At 39.6% G+C, this 21016-nt stretch overlaps 1 protein-coding gene across 1 annotated transcript in view; it reads left to right on the top strand.

Annotated features, from left to right (window-relative positions):
- LOC126253686 (protein virilizer homolog) overlaps positions 1-21016 on the top strand; it is a 110680-nt gene that overhangs the window by 76639 nt on the left and 13025 nt on the right. Inside the window, exons 9-14 of the mRNA XM_049955212.1 lie at positions 2835-3066; positions 10085-12360; positions 12461-12851; positions 15363-15852; positions 17481-17850; positions 17941-18043. Of these exons, the coding sequence (XP_049811169.1) occupies positions 2835-3066; positions 10085-12360; positions 12461-12851; positions 15363-15852; positions 17481-17850; positions 17941-18043 (3862 nt within the window). The remainder of the gene's footprint in view (positions 1-2834; positions 3067-10084; positions 12361-12460; positions 12852-15362; positions 15853-17480; positions 17851-17940; positions 18044-21016) is intronic.

The following is a 21016-nucleotide window of genomic DNA, read 5'->3' as shown; positions in this document are numbered from 1 at the left end:
CATTTTTAATGGCCAGTAGTGTATATCTCCTTTCTGTTCTTAATCAGATTAATTGCAGGTTCCCTGGCCTTACTAAGGATGAAGCCACTATCTTGATTGATCAGTGGTTCCCTTAACCAAATCTCGATGGATTATTTAATGACTCATACACAGAAGCTAGACATCTGCGTCAGAACCGTAATATGGTCATAATATGTTCTGTGTAGTTCCAATAGTCAATGTTCCGTGACTGCCAACTTGTAAAGGGTATACTATTTGATGTGCCAATGGTGTCCTCAGCAACTATCTTCAACAGTACGCACCATCTGACCTATATATGTGCTGCTACGTTGGTAGGGTATCTGATAGACCTTGGATTTCTATAATCTGAAGGTCGTATTTGACATTACCAGGCAGTCCCTGTGTTTTAGCTGGTTGGCTGTAAACTGTCTTCACTTGAAGTGCATCTTCATGTCTAATGTCTCATGACAATCATAATGATAAAATGTGATGTTTGCAGAGGGATGGCACATAACAGAAGATCAGTAAAGACCCCACTGAACACTGCTTCATTTCTGAATGTCTGCTCCTTTCTGACAAAAATTATTCAAAGATTGAAACCAAGTGGTGCCATTCCTCCGAGGTTTTATGGACTTCCAAAGAGACACAGGAAAAGTGTTTCTACGTGTCCTGTGTCAAATGCTTAGCATCATTGTTAAGGCCCCTTGTGGGAGAATATGCTCATAACATACATAACTCAGCAGACTTCATTGGAAAATAAAATCACTGAAACTGAACAGTTCTGGTCTGTTTGCTTCAGCGTGGTTCCCCTTTCGGAGTCCTTATCTCTTATTCGCAAAAATTTTGATGAAGTGGTTTTAGCTTTGTTCAAACATGTTACGATGTTGACATATTTTAATTTAATACTGAATTTTTTTGAACAGACTGATCTACATCTACATCTACATTTATACTCCGCAAGCCACCCAACGGTGTGTGGCGGAGGGCACTTTATGTGCCACTGTCATTACCTCCCTTTTCTGTTCCAGTCGCGTTTGGTTTGCGGGAAGAACGACTGTCTGAAAGCCTCCGTGCGCACTCGAATCTCTCTAATTTTACATTCGTGATCTCCTCGGGAGGTATAAGTAGGGGGAAGCAATATATTTGATACCTCATCCAGAAACGCACCCTCTCGAAACCTGGCGAGCAAGCTACATCGCGGCGCAGAGCGCCTCTCTTACAGAGTCTGCCACTTGAGTTTGCTAAACATCTCCGTAACGCTATCACGGTTACCAAATAACCCTGTGACGAAACGCGCCGCTCTTCTTTGGATCTTCTCTATCTCCTCCGTCAACCCGATCTGGTACGGATCCCACACTGATGAGCAATACTCAAGTATAGGTCGAACGAGCGTTTTGTAAGCCACCTCCTTTGTCGACGGACTACATTTTCTAAGGACTCTCCCAATGAATCTCAACCTGGTACCCGCCTTACCAACAATTAATTTTATATGATCATTCCACTTCAAATTGTTCCGCACGCATACTCCCAGATATTTTACAGAAGTAACTGCTACCAGTGTTTGTTCCGCTATCATATAATCATACAATAAAGGATCCTTCTTTCTATGTATTCGCAATACATTACATTTGTCTATGTTAAGGGTCAGTTGCCACTCCCTGCACCAAGTGCCTATCCGCTGCAGATCTTCCTGCATTTCGCTACAATTTTCTAATGCTGCAACTTCTCTGTGTACTACAGCATCATCCGCGAAAAGCCACATGGAACTTCCGACACTATCTACTAGGTCATTTATATATATTGTGAAAAGCAATGGTCCCATAACACTCCCCTGTGGCACGCCAGAGGTTACTTTAACGTCTGTAGACGTCTCTCCATTGATAACAACATGCTGTGTTCTGTTTGCTAAAAACTCTTCAATCCAGCCACACAGCTGGTCTGATATTCCGTAGGCTCTTACTTTGTTTATCAGGCGACAGTGCAGAACTGTATCGAACGCCTTCCGGAAGTCAAGGAAAATAGCATCTACCTGGGAGCCTGTATCTAATATTTTCTGGGTCTCGTGAACAAATAAAGCGAGTTGTGTCTCACACGATCGCTGTTTCTGGAATCCATGTTGATTCCTACAGAGTAGATTCTGGGTTTCCAAAAACAACATGATTCTCAAGCAAAAAACATGTTCTAAAATTCTACAACAGATCGACGTCAGAGATATAGGTCATGGTGTCACCATGGTTGTTACTTGTTACCCTTGGTGCCCAAATAGTTTATGGAAGATTTCGAGGAAAAGGCACGGGAATCTGTTAGCTTGAAGTTTGGAGATATCTTGATGATACATTTATAGCATGGTGTCATGGTGAATATACATTACAAGAATTCTTAAACCATCTGAATTCCGTCCATTAACAAATGCAGTTCACAATGGTAATTGACAAGGAGAGAAGTCTTCTGTGTTTTTTTTTTTTTTTTTTTTAATTACATATATTTTAGTTTAGCACAAAGATGATGGCACATTGGGGTGTGCAGTATATCAGAAACTGACACATACAGATTTATATTTACATGCAAATTGTTGCCACCACCCTTCCCAGACAATGAGTGTTCTCAGAACTTTGGCTTACAGAGCACACATTGGTGCTGGTGAGAGGAGTCTGCAAGATGAGCTTCTACACTTAAAAAGAGTATTTGAAGCCGACAGATATTCTCCACAACAGATATGTAAGCCGCAGATAACCTGAGTTTCATCTTTTTAGTTGCTAGGCAATATAATTGTTTTATTGGCAGCTTGATGTGACAAAGCTATACTTATATTTTATGTTATGATTTGTCAACAGTATCTCACAGATCCAAGCCTGTCACCTTGTGAGGTGGAATATCACCGACGAGGCACTAGTAAGGATTCGGCAGGTCTTGGCAGTAAACTGAGAGACCTGGTACTGATTCAGGGTAAGGCATGTGCATCTAAACTGGAAACAGCACCGGGGGAGGAGTGGGTACATCTGGCAGAGCAAGTGGCACCTATTCTCACAGCAGCACTTCCTCATCTAGTGCCAGGAGCCATTCAAGGTAAATGTAATTTTCAAAGTATCAGTTATAGTTCTTCGTTTCCAGCTGTGTGTATTAAGCCTACATAATTTGTCCCCCTATTTGTTGTACAAGTGGCCGTCTATATACAAAGTGTAAAGCGCAAGTCTTGATTAATCTCTGAATCAACAAATATTTGTTGATAATAATTCTTGCAACAGTGTAAAGTTTTTTTTAACCACATTTGTATTAACATTGTTCCAAATTTGGTAAGTATACTATGATAGCTTTATCAGAGCATGTTCATTTGCATAGTGCACCTAATAGTGTTGTTGAAGCTTTTTTAGTGGTAAATGGTTGCAGTTAGAAGACTATCTTCCCTTCAGAATTGGCAGTAAGTAGAACATCCCAGTTATTGATTGAATTAAGATGACTCTGCAGCATCTGTAATTTGAATTTTGGTGCAAAGTTTAGGAAAGGATAAGAGCGAGCAACTGCAACAACATGTTCTTTTATGGGGAGGGGGGAATCATGCAAACTCAGTTTTGAAATTCCTCGCAGTTTGTTTGAGCAGTGTTGAATGTTCCATCTGGAAGATCCACGACAATAATTCTGTTTTAATTTTCAGAAAAATGCAGTCTTGTCTGTGGTATTGCACAGGTATCTCTCAGTCTGTAAAAACCAAAACTACTCTGTTACTCAACAAGTAAAGGAAGTCTTCTCCTCCATATAAGTTCTAGCTACTTCAACATGATCTGTTTTCATATTTCTTGATTTTCCATGCTAGCTAATCATAGCCAATACATTTGTATTTTATTAACATGTAACATTACACTTTGAAATTTAATTCAAGTCCCTCCCTCCCTCTACGATTTTTACCCTCTACGCTTCCCTCCAATACTAAATTGGTGATCCCTTGATGCCTCAGGACATGTAACCGATCCCTTCTTCTAGTCAAGTTATGCCACAAACTTCTCTTCTCCCCAATCCTATTCAATACCTCCTCATTAGTTGTATGATCTACCCATATAATCTTCAGCACTCTACGCTTCCCTCCAATACTAAATTGGTGATCCCTTGATGCCTCAGGACATGTAACCGATCCCGTCTTCTAGTCAAGTTGTCCCACAAACTTCTCTTCTCCCCAATCCCATTCAGTACCTCCTCATTAGTTATATGATCTACCCGTATAATCTTCAGCATTCTTCTGTAGCACCACATTTCAAAAGCTTCTATTCTCTTCTTGTCCAAACTAGTTATCATCCATGTTTCACTTCCATACATGGCTACACTCCATACAAATACTTTCCGAAACGACTTCCTTACACTTAAATCTATACTCGATGTTAACAAATTTCTCTTCTTCAGAAACGCTTTCCTTCCCATTGCCAGTCTACATTTTATACCCTCTCTACTCCGACCATCATCAGTTATTTTGCTCCCCAGATAGCAAAACTGCTTTAGTACTTTAAGTGTCTCGTTTCCTAATCTAATACCCTCAACATTCGACTACATTCCATGATCCTCGTTTTGCTTTTGTTGATGTTCATCTTATACCCTCCTTTCAAGACACTGTCCATTCCGTTCAACTGCTCTTCCAAGTCCTTTGCTCTCTCTGACAGACTTACAATGTCATCGGCAAACCTCAAAGTTTTTATTTCTTCTCCATGGATTTTAATACCTACTCCAAATTTTTCTTTTGTTTCCTTTACTGCTTGCTCAATATACAGATTGAATAACATCGGGAAGAGGCTACAACCCTGTCTTACACCCTTCCCAACCACTGCTTCCCTTTCATGTCCCTCAACTCTTATAACTGCCATCCGGTTTCTGTACAAATTGTAAATAGCCTTTTGCTCCCTATATTTTACCCCTGCCACCTTTAGAATTTGAAAGGGAGTATTCCAGTCAACATTGTCAAAAGCTTTCTCTAAGTCTACAAATGCTAGAAACATAGTTTTGCCTTTCCTTAATCTAGCTTCTAAGGTAAGCCGTAGGGTCAGTATTGCCTCACATGTTCCAATATTTCTACGGAATCCAAACTGATCTTCCCCAAGGTCGGCTTCTACCAGTTTTTCCATTCGTCTGTAAAGAATTCGTGTTAGTATTTTGCAGCTGTGGCTTATTAAACTGATTGTTCGGTAATTCTCACATCTGTCGACACCTGCTTTCTTTGGGATTGGAATTATTATATTCTTCTTGAAGTCTGAGGGTATTTCGCCTGTTTCATACATCTTGCTCACCAGATGGTAGAGTTTTGTCAGGACTGGCTCTCCCAAGGCCGTCAGTAGTTCCGATGGAATGTTATCTACTCCGGGGGCCTTATTTCAACTCAGGTCTTTCAGTGCTCTGTCAAACTCTTCACGCAGTATCGTATCTCCCATTTCATCTTCATCTACATCCTCTTCCATTTCCGTAGTATTGTCGTCAAGTACATCGCCCTTGTATAGACCCTCTATATACTCCTTCCACCTTTCTGCTTTCCCTTCTTTGCTTAGAACTGGGTTTCCATCTGAGCTCTTGATATTCATGCAAGTGATTCTCTTCTCTCCAGAAGTCTCTTTAATTTTCCTGTAGACAGTATCTATCTTACCCCTAGTGAGATAAGCCTCTACATCCTTACATTTGTCCTCTAGCCATCCCTGCTTAGCCATTTCGCACTTCCTGTCGATCTCATTTTTGAGATGTTTGTATTCCTTTTTGCCTGCTTCATTTACTGCATTTTTATATTTTCTCCTTTCATCAATTAAATTCAATATTTCTTCTGTTACCCAAGGATTTCTACTAGCCCTTGTCTTTTTACCTATTTGATACTCTGCTGCCTTCGCTATTTCATCACCCGAAGCTACCCATTCTTCTTCTACTGTATTTCTTTCCCCCATTCCTGTCAATTGTTTCCTTATGCTCTCCCTGAAACTCTGTACAACCTCTGGTTCTTTCAGTTTATCCAGGTCCCATCTCCTTAAGTTTCCACCTTTTTGCAGTTTCTTCAGTTTTAATCTGCGGGTCAAAACCAGTAGATTGTGGTCAGAGTCCACATCTGCCCCTGGAAATGTCTTACAATTTAAAACCTGGTTCCTAAATCTCTGTCTTACCATTATATGATCTATCTGATACCTTCTAGTATCTCCAGGGTTCTCCCATGTATACAAACTTCTTTCATGATTCTTGAACCAAGTGTTAGCTATGATTAAGTTATGCTCTGCGCAAAATTCTACCAGGCGGCTTCCTCTTTCACTTCTTAGCCCCAATCCATATTCACCTACTATGTTTCCTTCTCTCCCTTTTCCTAATACCGAATTCCAGTCACCCATGACTATTAAATTTTCGTCTCCCTTCACTATCTGAATAATTTCTTTTATTTCATCATACATTTCTTTAATTTCTTCGGCATCTGCAGAGCCAGTTGACATATAAACTTGTACTACTGTAGTAGGTGTGGGCTTTGTGTCTATCTTGGCCACAATAATGCGTTCACTATGCTGTTTGTAGTAGCTTACCTGCACACCTATTTTGTTATTCATTATTAAACCGAGTCCTGCATTACCCCTGTTTGATTTTGTATTTATAACCCTGTATTCGCCTGACCAAAAGTCTTATGCCTGCTGCCAGCGAACTTCACTAATTCCTACTATACCCAACTTTAACCTATCCATTTCCCTTTTTAAATTTTCTAACCTACCTGCTTGATTAAGGGATCTGACATTCCACTGAAAAGAAATGCTGAGACCATGGAAATTTATATAAATTTAGGCCAGATGAGTGGCAAGAACCAAACACATATTGTAACGCCAGTTCCCACCTGCAGAGTTCTGAGAAACTGGTGTAAGGAGAGAGAATCTAGATGGCATGTGTGGTGAAGCAGGCAACAATGTCATGACTGTTACCTTGTAGTGTGTGCTCTGCAACATTATATTGTGTATCACCAGTATACGCCCTCTGTCTGTGCTCATTCGTGCAAACATAAAACTTAATTATAATCATACCCATGTAGAAGTCCGACTTGTAACTTTGTAACATATTTGCTCAATTTTATGAATTTTGTTTTATCCATACATGGAAAAACATTTTTTCCAATGATTACTAATTTGGTGAGATTTATTTTTATAATTTTCTTAAAATTCAAATAATTTTAGGCGTATCCTAACTGAAAAAAGCTGTGTTAAGCAAGGTAATCAAACAAAACTTTTGCACACATATTTACACACCTTTTGAGTGGAACCGTGTGAGGAAATAACTGGTCACAGCACTTACAACACAGTATCTTTAAGCAAGGTAATTAGTTCAAAGTGTTGGGCAATTACAAGCTCATGCTATGAGAAAAAACAAAGGCGTGACACATTTGATACAATATTATGAACAGTTCTATGTAATATTTAGAAACAGAGTTATAATATGAAATAAAACCTTTTTACTACACTGTTCACAAATGTCGCTGGTTTCATTAATGGGACTTGATTTTTACAATTTCAATTGTCACACTTGTTTCTACAGGTACGTGTGCTGTGATGAAGCTACCTATATTTTTCACCTTCCAATGATTGAAGAAAGTTTTTGTAAAATGTAACTCTTATACAGAATGGTCTGCATAATTTTCACCTGCCAAAAAATTATTTTTGTGATCAGCTCAGTTGTTGTGCATGTACTTGTAACATCTGTCACAAATGGCAGTTTTATGCCAGAACACACTGCAGCAGGGCTGTATATTGAATGTTGACCCAAACTGTAGTATTTAAGAGTAAAGAAACTGGAATGCACTATTGTCACAAAGTAATACCTCAATCACATAGTTGTCTAATCATACGATATGTTATGGAAATGATCAGCATTGTTGTTGTTGTTGTTGTGGTCTTCAGTCCTGAGACTGGTTTGATGCAGCTCTCCATGCTACTCTATCCTGTGCAAGCTTCTTCATCTCCCAGTACCTACTGCAACCTACATCCTTCTGAATCAGCTTAGTGTATTCATCTCTTGGTCTCCCCCTACGATTTTTACCCTCCACGCTGCCCTCCAATACTAAATTGGTGATCCCTTGATGCCTCAGAACATGTCCTACCAACCGATCCCTTCTTCTGGTCAAGTTGTGCCACAAACTCCTCTTCTCCCCAATCCTATTCAGTACCTCCTCATTACTTATGTGATCTACCCATCTAATCTTCAGCATTCTTCTGTAGCACCACATTTCGAAAGCTTCTATTCTCTTCTTGTCCAAACTATTTACCGTCCATGTTTCACTCCCATACATGGCTACACTCCATACAAATACTTTCAGAAATGACTTCCTGACACTTAAATCTATATTCGATGTTAACAAATTTCTCTTCTTCAGAAACACTTTCCTTGCCATTGCCAGTCTACATTTTATATCCTCTCTACTTCTACCATCATCAGTTATTTTGCTCCCCAAATAGCAAAACTCCTTTACTACTTTAAGTGTCTCATTTCCTAATCTAATACCCTCAACATCACCCGACTTAATTCGACTACATTCCATTATCCTCGTTTTGCTTTTGTTGATGTTCATCTTATATCCTCCCTTCAAGACACCATCCATTCCGTTCAACTGCTCTTCCAAGTCCTTTGCTGTCTCTGACAGAATTACAATGTCATCGGTGAACCTCAAGGTTTTTATTTCTTCTCCATGGATTTTAATACCTATTCCGAATTTTTCTTTTGTTTCCTTTACTGCTTGCTCAATATACAGATTGAATAACATCGGGGAGAGGCTACAACCCTGTCTTACTCCCTTCCCAATCACTGCTTCCCTTTCATGTCCCTCGACTCTTATAACTGCCATCTGGTTTCTGTACAAATTGTAAATAGCCTTTCGCTCCCTGTATTTTACCCCAGCGACCTTTAGAATTTGAAAGAGAGTATTCCAGTCAACATTGTCAAAAGCTTTCTCTAAATCTACAAATGCTAGAAACGTAGGTTTGCCTTTCCTTAATCTTTCTTCTAAGATAAGTCGTAAGGTCAGTATTGCCTCACGTGTTCCACTATTTCTATGGAATCCAAACTGATCTTCCCCGAGGTCGGCTTCTACTAGTTTTTCCATTCGTCTGTAAAGAATTCGTGTTAGTATTTTGCAGCTGTGGCTTATTAAACTGATTGTTCGGTAATTCTCACATCTGTCAACACCTGCTTTCTTTGGGATTGGAATTATTATATTCTTCTTGAAGTCTGAGGGTATTTCGCCTGTTTCATACATCTTGCTCACCAGATGGTAGAGTTTTGTCAGGACTGGCTCTCCCAAGGCCGTCAGTAGTTCCAATGGAATGTTGTCTACTCCGGGGCCTTGTTTCGACTCAGGTCTTTCAGTGCTCTGTCAAACTCTTCACGCAGTATCGTATCTCCCATTTCATCTTCAAATACATCCTCTTCTATTTCCATAATATTGTCCTCAAGTACATCGCCCTTGTATAGACCCTCTATATACTCCTTCCACCTTCCACCTTTCTGCTTTCCCTTCTTTGCTTAGAACTGGGTTTCCATCTGAGCTCTTGATGTTCATACAAGTGGTTCTCTTATCTCCAAAGGTCTCTTTAATTTTCCTGTAGGCAGTATCTATCTTACCCCTAGTGAGATAAGCCTCTACATCCTTACATTTGTCCTCTAGCCATCCCTGCTTAGCCATTTTGCACTTCCTGTTGATCTCATTTTTGAGACATTTGTATTCCTTTTTGCCTGCTTCATTTACTGCATTTTTATATTTTCTCCAGATCAGCATTAGCACAATTAAATCATGCATCTGCAAGCTACAGCCAGTAGTTCGCTGCCATCTCAATTTTGACATTTGACAACAGTTGTCAGACGTGCAATAACGTAGTTTCTTTGTCCAGTGTTTCTGTTGTTCCTTTCTGCTTTCTACATCTGTTCTGCACGTCTCACTAATGTGCTTCATGGATTAAGGCTACAGAGAGCTGCCTTCAGCTCCCCTTCCTTCAGTTTTATGTGATTTGTAACAGCTTTGCCCATCTTGATGTTTGTTCTCTTTTAGTAACCTAAAAATATTTACTGGAATATATTTGATTATTTGTGTTTTCTTTTCCTTTTTTTGCAGATGTCATTAATGTACTTCTCAGCTGGGTACGTGTTGGACTGGATTTCAATCTTGCACTAAGCCAACCACAACCGGGATACAAAGTGCGTCACATAAAGGCAGCTGTAAGACTTGTCGAAGCAATGTGTCATTGTGGGGATACTGTTGTCACACGGCTTGTAAATGAAGAAAACATACAGTCCCGGCTCCTAGATTTATATCACAAGGACCACATGGCACTTTCCATCAAATTAATGATCCTCCGTGCATTAGATGCAAGTCTGTGTTGTCAACAGTCTGTTGAATGCTTCCTAGGAGAAGGAGTGAAGAAATTCAAGTACAAAGAATTTCAGAATAATTTTAAGTTTAAAGAAGAGGATGGAAAGAACTGTTACAAAAATAGCTATCGGACTCTCATTAAAATGTTGCAGGGAAACAGGTTAGCGAGAGTGAAATTTGCAATTAGTAGTCTTGTTAGAAAATTACATGTATATGAAATACTGGAAAAACTGCATGACAGTGTAAGGCTGATTTTGGAGACAAGTCGTACAAACAGTGCAAATGTGAGTCACAATAATGAAACAAGCGATGTGAAATCCAAAGATGAAGCAACTGTTGCAAATGGTTGTAGTCCAGCAGAAGTTTCCGTGACTGAAGTGTCAGAACAGGAGTTGGACATTGTTGTCAGCTGCTTGGAAGAGATACTTCACATCTATCGTGATGCTCCTCTTACTATTTCTCAGCCAAAACGCTTTATGCCAGTATGTTCACAATTTGAGATATCAGCTTGCCCTTATGATCCATATCCGGCACTTTATGCTTTTTTCCGCTGTCATCACTTTCTGGAGACACTGCTTGTGCTGTTGTCGTGTCCAGTAACAGCAGGTTACTCACCTATTAATGGTTGTGTGCAAGAGATAATGGCGGCATTGTTGGAAACTCTTGAAGGCATGCAATTTCTATCAGTTAATCCAGAAGTAACAGTGGCACTACTCAGAATACTTTTAGTGCAGCCATCTGCTATCTCTCCAGGTGCACCTGAAGACAGTTTAGATGAAACTACTACATTAGCAGCCCCTGCACAGCAGTTAGGGCTATTTATGGCATACTGTTTGCAAGCTTTGCAGTATATTGATTCTCTGTTTGATGCAGTTGCTAGTTGTAATGGTCAACCAGACCCAGATCAGACCGATGTCTTGGAAAATCTCCACGGACTCTTCAGTTTGACATTTTCCGCATGCGGTAGACATTCAGTAGTACACGTACTGTCCAGAGGCAATGCCATAACACCTTTATTACAGTTTTTTGCGCAGAGTTTTGACCAGGTTCAGAATCAACCTATGCTGGGGCAACAGATGTATCCAATAAACAATGCAAAACTGAAGACATCACCTGGTAGATGCTATGCTGCAGATCTTATAGTTCTGGTTGTGAGATGTTCAGATTATGTTCCGTTCTTACAGAAATTCGGTAAAGACACTTTCGAAATTGCGTTAAAGGAGGAGCATAACCCGTCGTCGAGACTGTTTGAAATTATTCCTTGGTTAAAGCCCATCAAAATTCCATCATTGTTTGTGTATGATGACATCACTGCTCTCAGTGAAATTGTTAAACAAAATATTGATAGTGTAACAATGCTGCCAGGGGAACTGATAACAGCCTTGAGAATACTAAAATTCCTGGGGATACCTCCAAGGGAGAAAGATATGTCCTCTATGCGTGGAGCTGTTGACTGCGAAGACTACGTCGAACTGAAATATAAATATGTCATTCTTCAGCTCTTTTCCCTTGACGGTGTCTCCAATATGGTAACTATTTTGCAAAAATTGTGTGAGTTCTACGAGCAACCTTCTTTACACGCAATAAATTTTATTGGCCAGCAAGGTGTAACCTTGGTCTCATTAGTACTGCCAACTGTGCAGTTACTGCGACGAATGCTTACGTACGTCATCCATTGTCGAAATACTGATTTCAAGGATCTGACAGCAGTGTCGGTGCTGCTGCAGACATATGCTCTGATGCATGCATATCCAGCATCTGCTCTCGGTTTCACGGATTCACAGCGTGTTTGCAGAGAAATAATTGAAACATTACTGGCCTACACACAGCCTGTTTCTTCAGACCCACACTCAGAAACTGAGGCTCTCAACAAAAGTCTTTGGACTATGATGCTAACTGAAGTTGTAAAGTATGTGATGACAAGTCCGTATACGTTTATTCCTGGTTTGCTGATTCTGTCTGAATTGCTCCCGCTGCCTCTGCCAATTCAAACGAGGTCACCCTTGTTAGAGGATGAGGTAAGATTATTATTCATAAATTTGTTTTGAAATTACTGCTACAGCTTTCCAGGTGAATGTGCCGCCGAAAGGAACCTAACATGTGATATTGTATCTCCAGGTGATAAGAGCAGTAAATGGTCGAAAATTGTGGAGTGCTCATCTACATCCTTTAGGCAGCAACCTACATGAATTGATTGCAACTATAAGTGGCAGCAGCTTTCAGCCTCTTCTCCAGCTACTTAGAAGAGTGTGTGTACAGCTGGCGGATTTGGCGGCTCCTTCAGCTCTTGTTGTAAGTCGTGCTATTCTGGACACAGTGTTGGCAGAACTGCAGACCACACAGCAGCTGCCGCCATCGTCGGCTGTAACCACGTCCGCCACAGTGTCGGCCACTGCTACTGCTACCATTGCCACCACTACAATGACAACACCTGCTCCTGTGACAGCTACTACTACCACTACTGCTAATACCATTGTTTCATCTGCTTCCTCTACTGCAGTTGTTCAAGGTAAAGATCTCTAAATTGCAAATGAGATGAAAATTATGGAAGATGTAACATAAAATTTTGCTGTTTGTTGTTCAATTTCAAATAAAATTTTAATGTCCGGGAACTCAATAGAATTGTGTTATTTTTATATTACTGTCTTGTAATCACCTGCAAGATTGTATGCTATGTTTTTTGGAATAAGTGCTATTGTAGACAGGTTTTCTGCATTAGAAAAGAGTAAATCTTCATCAAGAAATTACCACAGATGTAAAATTAGAGAAAATCAAGCTTAAAGAGAGCTCTATTGACAGGTGTTCTACCTGCTTATTGTTTGTGAATGGAACAATACATGGAATTGGTGATAACTGTACATTGTATGCAATACACCTTTGCCGATAGGAATCCGTACAGTTGGATTGGGGAGGAAGAAACTTCATAATGGTGGGGAGTCCATTGACAGAGGATAGTATGGAGTAGGGGAGATGCTGATCAGCCAATAAAAACTCTACCAATATAAAAGTGTGTCTTTGTTCATGATCTATTGGTCCTGACTATGAAGAGCTATCCTTGTATGTAGGCTCTTGAAGACTGTGATGTTGAGGGGAACAGTAACAGTACTTGTTCTCACTGGTTGTCAACCAACAGGTATAATTGATATGGCTACCCGTTAACAGGGATTTGGATTGCTCAGAGTAAGAATACATTTTCACTTCAAGGGACACATTATCCTGCACATATTCTACACAATATATCCACTGCCACTCACTGTCAAATGGTATTTAGACTGCAGATTTTTATGTAAATGTGGAATGTGGCTCATCAAATGACATTACAACCTGTAGGTTAATGATTATATGTCTTTTCTGTCTGTTTTGTTATCAGTTCTCATCACAGTCTTATATTTCAGCAAATTTGTACTTTGGCAATGTTTCATCTCTTACAGTTAGGCTTAAAATATAATTTGCACCGTGGTCAGTTTCCTTTAGTGATCATGTACTTTTCTAGCTCTGTCTCCTAAAATTATGGAAGTCCAGCAAAAATGAAGTTGTAAAATAGGCAATACATAGCCTGTTCCATCTTCACAGAGTTTATGTCTAACATTTCCTTTTTCAACGTATACCTCTCCTTTCTTTCACACTGTTGTTAAGGACTGCCTTAACTAGTATCTTTTCTCTCATTCTAATCACACATTGTGTTCAATTATTTCATTGTTAATTACTGCCTTCGATTGTATTGGTTATTTAGCTTGAAAATCCGTAATTTTAATCTATTATAATGAGTAAATAGTCTTCACAAGTTTGCCGCCAGATCATGTTGTGCAAATTCGACAATATTTCCTCGGAACAACTATGCGACATCTTCAGGTGGTTCAACCTTGCTGGTTGAACCACCTGAAGATGTCGGACAGTTGCTCTGAGGAAATATTGTGGAATTTGCACAATATGATCAGGCGGCAAACCTGTGAAGACTATTTACAACTTATCTGCTGGGGAAGCTTGAAGAGTCACATAGTGTAATGAGGTTTTAAAATTTTATTCTGCACATACTCAGTTTTGCCTAAATACTGCTAGCGAGCTGTCATAGTCACTTCATTTAAAAAGTCTTGATTCACTGTAATGTGGTCCCCCTGGCTTATTGCTGGTGGGCTCACACTGCCCACCTATAGGGGATCCCTTTTGTGTACAGAAGTAACTGAAGGTGTATCAAGTGCCATGTGACTTATAAGCAATAATTACACAGCTGTTATTTTTCTTGATCTGTGTCCAAACTGGACTAGTTTTTGAAGGGTAATGATCACTCCATTTACTGATCATTGAACCCATTTTTATGTATTTATGCTTTTGTTACACAAATGGCAATGAAAGATTTGTAATTAAATGTGTGTAATATGGTTACAGGAAGGACAAAGCTCTTTCTACTTTTTTTCTGAAATGGTGAACAGTGAATACAATATGTGAGGAACTGGCACATCTATCAGTTATTGCTCATGTGTGCTGACCACTGGCATATCACACTATCTGGTGTACAGCTATTTCTAGTTGATAAAGTGTGATGAGGTAGTCAGGGAAGGTGAACAGAGAACCACTGATTGTGTAATTGGGGGCAATGCAAAAGCCCTTATGTTCACTTTTTCTCAATATCTCCTAATTTGTTATACTCTTACTTTTCTCTACTCTCAAGTATAAGTCTTAGCTTCTTTCTGAACACCTTTTCTTGCTCCATAAAATTTCTTGGAAAAATCCGTTACAAGTTATTCTGAAATCTTTACTATTCCCTGCAAACTCCCGTTTGACTGTTTCTTTTGCCCTGCTACACATTACACACCTCTGAGCAATTAGCAGTTACTTGAAGTTAAATGCTTTCATAACATTGTATCTCCTAATAGCTATCCCTTTTACAAGACTGTAGTAATATATATTCCCAATCTCATTAAGTATTTGCTTGGATTTAATTTTGCTAATCTGTTCCTTGTCACTTTGAAGTATTCATTGTTGGTCATTATTTAGCTATATAAATGTGTCTGCATTTAAGGTGGAGCCGCTTCGGTAACCTCTGCAGTGACTTCAACGGAGCTACCGTGTTCTGGCCATGCAGCAAGATTGTTGAACTTCTTGGCATGCCTCATGACCCATGCCTCAGTTAAGGCTGCCATTCTACATTTAATGGTTTCTGGAGGGCGGTATGCAGCACTTCTGCCGCAGCTCTGTGCAGTCTTATGCTACCCGTCTGACTCGGCTACTCATATACAGGCACAGGAATGTGTTGTCTCTGTACTGCAATCTCTGTGTGATACAGAGATTGCACTAGCTCCAATTCCAGGACAGGGGCATTCCACAGCTACTGTTACACATGAAACATATCTTGCCAATGTACTACCTCCCCGTGAGCTGCTGTCTGCTGTGTGTTTGGCACTGTTAGAACATGTGGCTAATGTGGAACACAGTTTTGCTACAATGCTTCCAGCTGTTCGGACCTTCCTCATGCTCACAGAACACGACTATGGTTTTGCTCTTCTAAAGAGGTAATGATTTTATTATGTATGTATACAATGCTGGGAAAAATGCAACACCCAAAGAAACAGTCATATAACTGACAAGTGAGGTGATTAGATTAGATTAGATTTACTTTCATCATTGGAGGAGTATATGACAATAAATTCAGGCCACCTGAAACACATGTCACAGTAAAGGGTTCCCAAATACTTGCATCAGTATACAGTGTACCCTCCTCTGGTGACAAAGCATGCATTCTCCCATGCAAACAACCATAAAGGTATGGCAACGTGTGATAAATTGTCCCAAGCATCTTGTGCCTTTTGTTGCAATTTGGCAATGTTTCTTGCAGGCCTTGGAGAATGAATGAATCCCCACGCCATCATGTCCCACACGTATTCAGTTGGCTGGCCTGGGCAGTTGTACACCACGAAAAGCACATTGCATCACAGCATTTGTATGTCGATGTCTATTATACTACTGAAAAAGCACATCACCTTCCTGTTGAAGAACTGTCAGTAAGCATGGAGATGATAATGTGTGAAATGTAGTGGGCACTGGTTACTTTAACCTGCAGGAACACCAAATGTGACAGTGAATTGTAACTGATGGACCCCCACACCATGAAGCCTGGGATTAGACCTATCCTCTGTGGGCGAATGCGCTCAGTAATAGGCAGCTCACGAGGACTGCTCCATACATATATATGTTCATCACTCACATACAGACAGTACCTTCTCTCATCACTGAGGACAACAGAACATCATTCCACTCTCTAATCAGTTCTGTCACAACACCAGAATAGCCATGTTTTGTAGTGTCATCATGTCTGTGGTAGTCGGGCCACAGCCACGCGTGATTGTAATGCTGCTGCAAGCAGTTTTTTCGCAGTGGTCCGTGATGACACAGAAGGTGTAACACGTGCTCAGATTTCTCCCTGTAAGACGTTCAGTGGGCAGCCGCTGCTCGCAGAATGCATCGATCTTGACATGCCTCTGCACCACACGGAGGTCTAGAAGCTGGTTTGCAGGTGCAGCAATGTTCCACAGACCACTATTGGAAGCAGCAACAGATCACCAATATATTGTGTCCAACATGTGCATCGATCTGTTGATACAGCCATCCAACTTCCCTCAGGCCCACAATGTGCCCCCTTTCAAATGGCTGAAGCTGTTCAGTAGCAGTATGCACTCATCGTTGGGGCACGGTTGTACCCTAGAACAAATGCTGCACACATTATTCACCTCGAAACTCAGCAAAGTTACTACCTGCAGAGTCGAAACAGAGGGTGCAGGTACAGTTCTCCTAAGCACCACCTGATCATCGATGATCGTGGCTAATGAATCGGTAACACTACACTCCCTCAGTATGCATATATTATACTCTGGTGCCACTGAACACGTTCTTTGATGAGAGTGTTGCATTTTTTTCCGGCAGTGTATATCCTTATTGTTTGAAACAAATCTGTTATTTGTCTGTTAAAGATAACACGTGTCAGCATGGAAGATGGTGTTTCTATAGCACTAATATGGTAGCTCGGTTTTTCTCAGACTCTTCTCATAAACATATATAAGTACAGATGATATTAAAAACTCTTACAATAGTCACTATGTGTGAATCCGTGTTTCTAATGTATTTTTTTCTTTACTTTGCTTAGCTGTATGGAGAAAAAGACAGATGTATTGAGAAACCTGTTCCACAAATTCTGTACTGGCTTCAGCAAAGATAGCTCAGACTGTTTATCAACTCTGTCTACTAGTTTGGAATTTCTAAGAATATGTATCTCTTTGGATGAAGAAGAGCCAGGTCTTGGTTTGCCACCAAGAAGCTTTGTTATGACAGTACCAGAACTGGCAAGAGTTCTAGGGTGGAAAAAGATAGATAAAGATGAAGCAGAGAAGCAAAGTGCTTGTGACAATGTTGAGAAGAGTGTGGGTGCTGAATTGCCAGTAGATGCTACAGAGAAAGTGATGAACACCTCGGACATGAAAAAGCATCCTCTATATTGCCTTGAGAAACTACTTCGGGTATGTAACACAGTTATCTAGTTTTTCTAAGAAATAGAGATTTAATTGAAATGTATAATTTAATTGATTTGTTTTCTTCTTTTGCCATAGGACTGCAGCACAGAAGAGGATGCACTTGAAAGCCTACATGAAAATGTTTCTAGCCTCATCCATTTATTAGAAGATGAAGGAAGTAAACCAATTGAAAACAAAGGTAATATACAATTGTTGTATTTAAAAAGTGTTGAAAACTATATCAGTAGATGTTATTTATTTTTTGAAAAGCTATTTAATGCTTCATGTATACTTGAAAAATTGTGCTGTAGCTCCTGTGTACTTTTGTTTTCTTTAACTCATTCACACACCATGTTCCATAAATGACATCATGAAAGAGAGCCTTTAGGGAAATGGAATGCTTCAAACTGGCTGTTTCTGTCATAAAATATACTAGGACACATTACAAGAAGTGCTAATCTACTCACACTGACGAATATGGGAATTACTCCCAAGTTACTGTGTATAACTAAATGAGGAGAAAATCGGTTACTTCGGAAAATGGCCTGGACCTTCTCTTATATGACTCAGCTGCTGTTTTTATCTGACACTTCAAAGAAAGCATTTTCTTTACCCAGACCATATCGGCTGCATATACGTTGACAATGTCCAGTTTGACTAAATTTAAATGTTAAAGTCATGCAGAATTTACATCTGTGAAACTTAATATTCTGATAAATTTTAGATGTAGCTAATGAGGTATTCCTTTAACCTTGTCGTCAAAAATCTGGAGATTTTCAGTTTCGTACTTGGAGATTTGCAACCTGTTATAAATTTTAGCACCAAATATAAAAATCAGTTCTGAATGCTAGACAGATATCCATAATCTACATGGAAATTATTTTTACTTCTAGCATTGTGGTTGTGAATTGCAGAATCATTGTAAATTCATTTTTGTTTTTAAACACAAATACCGTTAGCCAATATACTGGGTGCTTCACCAAAATTTGGATAAATTTAACAGTTTATTTAAATGATACGCTATTATCAAAATAATAAATGTTACAAAAAATTCTTTTATTTGGTATATGGGGAAACTCTATAGAACACAGTGATACAGTGTTTCAATCTCTACATTTAGTAATGGCCCCCGACATTGATCTGAAATACGCGCCTACCCGACATAACATCTGAGGCATATTGGCCAATGTTGCCTGAGTGGTGATCCTTAATGACATTATCTCAATATGTTGAGATTGTTGGAGACCCTTTCACTTATGCTCCATTTAGTAACCAAGTAACGAAACCGATCCAAGTAACACAAATGTGGATTTATTTATAAACCTCGGAACAATAATAGAAATAAGCCTCTTGTGACCCCATACATTATGAGATGTAGAACAACTGTTGTGAACAGTACAACTGGCTGGCAATCAAGGGTCAGTCAGCATTGCTCCGTGCATATATATGTGCAAGTTGCTGGCAGACGGCATGGCAGAAAATGACACCTCGGCAGACCTCCAACAGGTGGCTTCCAGCGACCGACTCGCGTTGATACAGTTGGTGGCCCATTCACACACACACGCGCGCGCGCGCCCACACACACACACACACACACACACACACACACACACACACACACGTACACGTGCTAGTAGTAGGATACAGCACTCAATATCTAGTAACCCAAAGGATTTAAATCAGGGACATTGAGAGACCAAAATTTCTTAGACCAAAAAGTATCAGATTTATCCAAATCAAGTTTAGTGGAATACTTTCATTATTGGTTCATTTACACTCATTTTCTCTAAGAAATGCTACATATTTTAATGAATTGTAGTGATGTCAATGTGTAAAAAAGCAGATGGATTTTCCCCCTTCCTCCTGTGGAATGGTATGTACCTCCATGAAATCCATGCACATATGGATCTAAGCCCTTAGGAAGAGTTGCCAGTAATTTTTTGGTACTCAATGTGAGTCCCATAATTAGTCACAATTCTGAGTAATCCTGTTTTGCAAACTTTTGGATATTACATGCAACAATCCATAATTTTATTAAATTGTGATTTTTCATATTTACACTTTCACTGATATGTCTGTCTGCTCATTTGTCACTGATGTCTTCTTGGGAACATTTTGACTCAATTTTTGCAATTTACGATATGACATCATAGCCCATTGTGTGAATCATTTGATAATTAACTTTATCAACATTGTTATACTGCATTAAAAAATATAATCACTAAATTAACTTCTAGATCTATTGGATTCTTTTATTTCCACATTCAGTGCTGTGTTATGTGGTAGGAAACAACAATAAATTTATGACTGCGGATGTCATTTGTCAGATGATCCATTTGAAGATGCTGAGCTGGTGTAATCTAATTAGTGTCACCAGCTGTTCTTCATAGCTAATCATCTCTTATTTTAAAATGCATCTTGTAAATTCACTATGATAGAGGCTGTATATTTAAAGCCCCACTGTGGCAAATGTGGTAAAATTGAGTATACTGTGGCTATGCTAAGTTCCAGCATGCACTTGTTTTATGCAGAATTATGCCTCTTTGTACATAATCTAAGAAATTTTGTCTGTAAATTGTTTGACTGTCTTTCTCTACTCCACTATTTCAGCACAGTACAGGAAATGTCACAGAAATTTGCGGTTTTGCACAAAGAAAATTAATCCAGTGCTGTTTTTTCGCAGCCCTGAAGAATTCGTTACATTTAGGAACCCGACACAATTCATTAGCATGTAAAAAAAGTATGAGAGCTGCTTGTGGTCTAGGGGTTAGCATCACTGCCTTTCGATCATGGGGTCCCACATTTGATTCCTGGCTGGGAGAGAGATTTCCTTCACTCAGGAACTGGGGGTTCATGTTGCCCGAATTATTTCATCTTATCTTCAGCAATGTGCAAGGTGGTCAAGTGGCGTCAAATGGAAAGACTTGCACCATGCAGTCATGCAGTGCAAGATGAAGTGTCTCAGCCACCTATGCCATATATCTACATCTACATACATTCTCCGCAAGCCACCATACGGTGTACGGTGGAGGGTACCTTGTACTAGTTATTTCCTACGACCATTTCATTTCAGTTTCATATAATGTGGTGTTGCTTATGTTTATTTTATAAGGACTATATTATCCATGAAAAAGTTTAGAGTTGTAATGTTATTTGTCTTTTTATTCTATAA

Source organism: Schistocerca nitens, chromosome 4 (genome assembly GCF_023898315.1).
Source record: "Schistocerca nitens isolate TAMUIC-IGC-003100 chromosome 4, iqSchNite1.1, whole genome shotgun sequence".
In the NCBI taxonomy this organism is placed as follows: Eukaryota; Metazoa; Arthropoda; class Insecta; order Orthoptera; family Acrididae; genus Schistocerca; species Schistocerca nitens.
The sequence above is the reverse complement of the archived record's forward strand: the minus strand, read 5'-3'. Positions and strand labels throughout refer to the sequence as shown.